This window comes from Zeugodacus cucurbitae, chromosome 6 (assembly GCF_028554725.1).
Source record: "Zeugodacus cucurbitae isolate PBARC_wt_2022May chromosome 6, idZeuCucr1.2, whole genome shotgun sequence".
Classification (NCBI taxonomy): Eukaryota; Metazoa; Arthropoda; class Insecta; order Diptera; family Tephritidae; genus Zeugodacus; species Zeugodacus cucurbitae.
Genome location: NC_071671.1, coordinates 67,418,438 through 67,424,854, shown reverse-complemented (window position 1 = coordinate 67,424,854; position 6,417 = coordinate 67,418,438). Strand labels below are relative to the sequence as shown.

Below are 6,417 nucleotides of genomic sequence, written 5' to 3'. Positions count from 1 at the left end.
AAAGTAAAATGCTACCGATTTTTGGATTTACTAAAGTACACTTGCAAAGTACATCCGCTGATAAGGATGGCCGTTGAAGATATGAAATATGGAGTAATCAGGCTTTTAAAACTACGTCCCGGTGAGGAGATCTGGGATGATGGACTTGTTGTAGATCGATAATAAATTATGAAATACCACGAGGAAAAATGCATACTAAATTAAAAGAAAATTTATTTACTGTTTTTGAACATAATGGATTTATGAAATAAATAATGGAAAAAAATGAAGAGTAAATACTGTAGTTATTCTTTAAGGTAGAGTTAATCAGTCGTTTGTTTGATATTAAGTAAAGAAATTCGAGGTTATTAAAAATAGATATAATAATTTGTGGAAAATCGTTCGTTCCACTTTCAAGAAGGACACTCAAGGAGAGATTTTGAATTTTCATTCATCTAGTATCTACTAGTGAATCTTTGTTACTAAATAATTCTTGAATATTTCTATCACGCTGTCATTACAAAAATGTAATTTGATCAAAAAATAACGGGGGACAGAGAGAGTCATTTGTGTCAAATTTATTTGTTATGTTGGTATTTAATGATAATTTTCAACCCACTCTTGGGCGAGCCGAAAGGGCGAATGGAATGCTGGAAGCGCTTTTCTTTAACTAGTAATATTGAACTAAGGAATATTTTCTGTTAATACACATTTATTGCTGTTTCGTCGGCATGTAAGCAAACCGATGACGACACTCAACGGTCTATCGGAAATATAAGCCCATAACGTAATCGTGTGTTGAGAGAAATGAATAGCGCAGCTAACGCACATTTATGATTCCAGCTTGATTTGTTTAATTTTCTCGGACGTGATTCTGCTGAAGAATACACATATCGACAAGCCTTCAACGTCCCAAGATCGATTACACCGGTCAACACAAAATTTGACCATAACTTTAAAGCAGTAAATTTCCATTGTTTAGGTGTTAATTATACGAAAAAAAATATATGAAATGAAAATGTTTGCTTTTTTATTTAGGACACCGTTTTAAAGATTTTTTTTCAATATTTCCTTATTTATTGAATCTGCTTGTTTCTAAGCCTAACAACAAGTTATAAAATCTTAAATCTATTTAAAAGCTAGACAAGCTCAACCAAGTGATTCAGCTGTATTGGTGAAACGTTGCTCTTTAGTACGCAGGCATATCCCTTCTTTTTAGGCGTGTTTGATCGCAGGAATGTACTAAAACATTAGCCAATGGGTTTGGGTGATCACGGAGTTTAGATAAATATTTCAATCTGCTGTCCTCTACTTCTTTCTTTACCATAGGGATACCAAGATCTTTATGGATATTTTCATTGCGCATGTACCATGGTGAGCACGTGATTGATCTAAGCATTTTCGATTGGAACCTTTGTATTATATCAATATTAGTTGCACAGGTCGTACCCCACAGTTGAATGCAATACATCCAAATCGGCTTTATGACCGCATTGTATAAAAGCACTTTGTTGTCTAAGCTAAGTTTAGAGTTTTTATTTAAAAGCCAATTTAAATTTGCAGCTCTTATCTTCATGCACGTTATTTTACTAGATATATGTTTTCTCCACGTAAGCCTTCTATCTAGGTGAATACCAAGATAAGTAACTTCATTCGCTTGAGGCACTAGAATATTGTTCATTTTTACTGCCGGGCACATTTTTGGTCTTAGGGAAAATGTAACATGTATGTACTTTTGTTCATTTACATTTATACGCCAGTTTGCTAGCCATTCTTCGACAGAACTTAAGTGGTTCGCTAATATTCTTGATGCTATAATGGGGCATTTGTTACGACTCACTAAAGCTGTGTCATCCGCAAAAGTTTATGTCAAAACATTATTAGCAGTTGAAAGATCAGCTGTATATATGATGTATATAGTTGGGCCCAAAACACTGCCCTGTGGTACTCCAGCCCTTATTGAACGTTCATCAGATATAAAATCACCTACTTTTACAGCAAATTTTCTATTTTTTAAATAGGACTCCAAGGTTTTATGCAATTGGAAAGGTAAAATTTTTTTAATCTTATACAAAAGTCCTTCATGCCACACTTTATCAAACGCCTGAGCCACATCTAGAAATATAGCAGAACAGTACTCTCTATGTTCGAATGCCTTCCTAATTTCGTTAGTTATTCTATTTACTTGCTCTACAGTGCCATGTTTTGCACGAAAACCGAATTGGTGCGTTTGTATTACACTATTTTCATGAAGGAAAGGAGACATCTTTGATAGTAACACTTTTTCAAATATTTTAGAAAGACAGGGTAGAAGACTGATTGGTCTGTATGAAGACGGCTGTGTCAGGTCTTTTCCCGGTTTATCTATCATGATTATCTGCGACTTTTTCCATGAAATAGGATAGTATCCGAAACTAAAAATTGCATTAAAGAGCAAGGAGAGCGCTGTTGAAGCAATATTTGGTAACTCAATTAGCATTTTTGGAGTAATATTATCGTGGCCTGACGATTTTTTTGGATTAAGCTCTTTTATGATACTAACAATTTCAGTAGTTGAAGTCTTAATAGACCCAAGTGATTCGTTTGTGGTATTGTGAATGATTGACAACTTAAAATTGTTCTTTGGGCAATTTGATTGAAATACCTTTTCTAGGTGATTTGCAAAACAATTTGCTATAATATTGATTAGATGGGTTTTGTTGGGTGAAATATTGAATATTTTTTCTATGGAAAAAATTATTTATTATTCAAAGAATTCATTTATTCAAACTTTTTTCTGTTAAATAGATACATATTTAAAGAATAATTTCTGATATTTAAAAAAAAAAATTAAAACTTCTTTAAAATGTCGATCAAATTTGCTTGACATTTTGTTTTTTTAAATAGTTGTAGAGAAAAAATTATTCGTTCAAGCGCGAGTAAATTGCATCTCGAGCACCTGTGCAAAATTTCATCATGTGAGAACCAACTTTGAAAACATGTTTCCGAGAAAGACGCGCTTAAAGTTTTGAGTAACAATAATACCTGACTTGGAGCACACATAAGGGCTGTATCTCCGAAACTACTATTTGGATCGACTTGATATTTAGGATAATATGCTTGAGATGTTGTAGAAATTAATAAGCAAAAAAAGATTTTTTGAACCCACGAAACCCATGTTACCCCTTAATATAATTCCAACAGCGCGCCATTTATACTGATTTTAATGTCATTCTTATAAAGATAATCTACATAAAGGCATCAATATTTGGAATATATTTTGCCACTGACTACTTTTAAACGTCAACCCAGAGATATTCTGTCAGACAGTCAGAAGAAGATGATGGCCATATCAGAACACTGATAAAATTTCCACATATTGATTTACATTTCCACATCACAATCAATTTTTTCTCAGCCATCACCGCAACATTTCACTTTTCATTGTACCTTATGTAAAATTCCATGAATTCTATGAAACTGACTAACGCCATACCAGCAAACATATCCCCACACATCGATTACCATGCGTTGAAGGGGTTTCTTGCATGTTTCTCTGCTAGGCAGCCAGATTATACCAAACGCCGGTCGATTGTTCTCTTGGAATTTTTGTCAAATGACAATGGAATTATCTTTTGGGTCTTTTCAGAAAAGGATTGCTATTTTGTTTTCCAGAATGATGTCAGTCTTAGTTTTAAAATCCTCAACAATTAAAATGGCGTAAGATTGAGTCCGAATCAAAACACGTCTCAAACGTTGTTCAGACTTCAGACCAAAAGCTATTAAACCAATGTTATGTTACGTTTAAGGAGTTCTAAGAATACGTAACCTTGCGAATTCAAAGACTGTTCGCATTCTGTATGTAATATTGGGTTCGTTTATGGCCGGTAAAAATATTTGTAGGTGTGTTAGCTTAATTGTATTTCGCGCAAGGTCAATTTGCTGTTGAACCCTTACAGCGTCTGTTTATTGTTCTTTGTTAATAGAGAGATTGGGTTTTTTTTAAACTATAGTTAAATACAAAAAGCATGGGTGTGTCCAAGAATAAGAGTTAAAGGATGAACAAAGAAAAGATTTTTTGAGATTGTTGAATCTAAAACAATTAAGGCACTATTTGTTGTTGTTTTTCCTTGCTTCACTTGATTAACCGACTACCTGTTGAGCAAGACAGTAAGTGCATCCATACTACCTGTGAATTTCACTCTGAGCTTACTACGTTCAACGATCGACTATAAAACCTGCCGCATTCAGCGAACTAAACTCATAGTGAACTTCACTTCCACAGGTGACAGACCTACGATAGAAAGTAAAGTGTGAAAAATATTGTGTGAAATATTAACAAAAAGTATGGAGATGCTACCGATTCTCTCCCAGGCTCAAGTGCTTGTCGAAAATGAGATGATGTGCAATGTAAGGAATCCAGCGGAAATATTACCATTGATGAACAGATGGTTGGAGGAGTATAGCAATATAACGAGCGAAGAGTTGAATCAACTCCATATAGTAACTAAGAAGTCGATTGAAACTAAATATTTGATAGCGCAGAGAATGTCTTTCTTATGTGAGGAAATAAAGCGTTTGTTGCAAATAATAGAACGTGCTGCTTCTTCAACAAGTAGCCAAACTACGAATGCAGATGATACTGGAAGCACTAGTAGCGGCTCTTCTACTTCGGAGAGCGCGTTGCCAAATATTGTGGCATCGCCCAAACCAGCTGACCAATTGAATGATGATGTGCCAAGTACAAGCCGTTCCTGTTACACAACGCCGACTCGTTGGTCTAATGGAAATATCAACACGGTACGTCGCATCACTTATGAAAATCCTTATTGCGCAGATCCACGTAAACGTGTGCTCAGAGAAATGAATGGAGAAGCTAACCTAAGTGGAGCATCAACATCAACAAATATACAATGCGAAGATCATGCAGCTTCCAGTAGTGGATCTTCTGGCACAACTTCAACTGAAAATTCCAACAACAGTATTGTTGACAGCGGTAACAACAGAAATGTGCTAAATGGCACAGAAGAAGCTTCCAGTAGTGGATCTTCTGTCACAACTTCAACTGAAAATTCCAACAACAGTATTGTTGACAGCGGTAACAACAGAAATGTGCTAAATGGCACAGAAGAAACTTCCAGTAGTGGATCTTCTGGCACAACTTCAACTGAAAATTCCAACAACAGTATTGTTGACAGCGGTAACAACAGAAATGTGCTAAATGGCACAGAAGAAACTTCCAGTAGTGGATCTTCTGTCACAACTTCAACTGAAAATTCCAACAACAGTATTGTTGACAGCGGTAACAACAGAAATGTGCTAAATGATACAGAAGAAACTCAATCAACCAATAGCTCGAATGTCGCTGAATCTGTTGCTGCATACGAAACGGTTGCTACAAGTGCTGAAACCAGTACTGCCAGCACGAACAATACCGGCAGTATGAGCACAACAATACCTGCTCTCTCGCCACCCATGGCATCTTCGACGCCTATGCCAATGCCATCACCGCCCACAGCAGAGAACGCTGTCCACTGCACAGTGATCGGTCCGAATGGCACAAAAGTGCCCACCGAAAAATTCAATGCCATCTCATTCACGTCTTCGTCTGCGGCCACTCGCAGCTTACTTTGCATGCTTTTTCCGGAGGAAGTACTAGCCACACATACACTTAGTGGTAAGCCTTCGCCAGCATTTTTGGGAAACGATCGTGTACGCCCGCAAAAGGGTCAATTGGATCCGAAAAAGGTTGAAGATATCATGCATTGTGTGATGTCTCGCACATCTTGTTCCGACAAGGAGGTACGCATGACAATCACCACTAAATGCGCCGATAGCACAAAGAAGTTTAGACGTCTCAGTAAGACTCCAAGGCGCAATAATTGAGCTCAAAACTTAAGATAAAAATTAACGAACTGAATATTTTTAGAGAAAATAAGTTATGAGATTTATTGATATTTGATTACTATATTATATAAATGTAAATATGATTTTCTATAGCATGCATGTAGTTCTATTAGTATTTTGTATAATTTTATTTTTGTAAAAATTTTCCTCTATGTAAAAATATTTAGCATTTGAAGTTTAGATTTAACACAAAAAAAAACATAAAATATGCGCTCTTCTGGAGCAAAAAAAAAGTTTAGATTTAAAATAAAATAAGCGCTCTTCTCGAGCAAAAAAAATATTTGTGTCATTTTAATTTTTACAGTAGCGGGCTCTATTGAAAACATTTATATTCTGTGCTGTAAATAGCAGCGGGGTGTGTTCAAAAAATAACGGGAATTTTAAATTGCAAAATGTCCAAAAGTTCATTTGTCTAATTTTTAAATATGTTTATAATGCGCCTGAAATTACGATCATTTGTCGCTGGTTGCACGTGTTTTTATGAGCTTGACGTTAGTACATATTTTGATAGTTGTTCGTGAATTCTTGGCCAAAAGCAACGAGCCTCCATTT

The 6,417-nt window shown here is 35.6% G+C and overlaps 1 protein-coding gene across 1 annotated transcript; it reads left to right on the top strand.

The window, feature by feature from the left end:
- The first annotated feature begins 4,305 nt into the window (after positions 1–4,305).
- LOC128922567 (uncharacterized) lies at positions 4,306–5,844 on the top strand. Its single transcript, XM_054233520.1, has one exon. The coding sequence runs from the start codon at positions 4,306–4,308 to the stop codon at positions 5,842–5,844; it is 1,539 nt and encodes a 512-aa protein (XP_054089495.1).
- Positions 5,845–6,417: the final 573 nt, after the last annotated feature.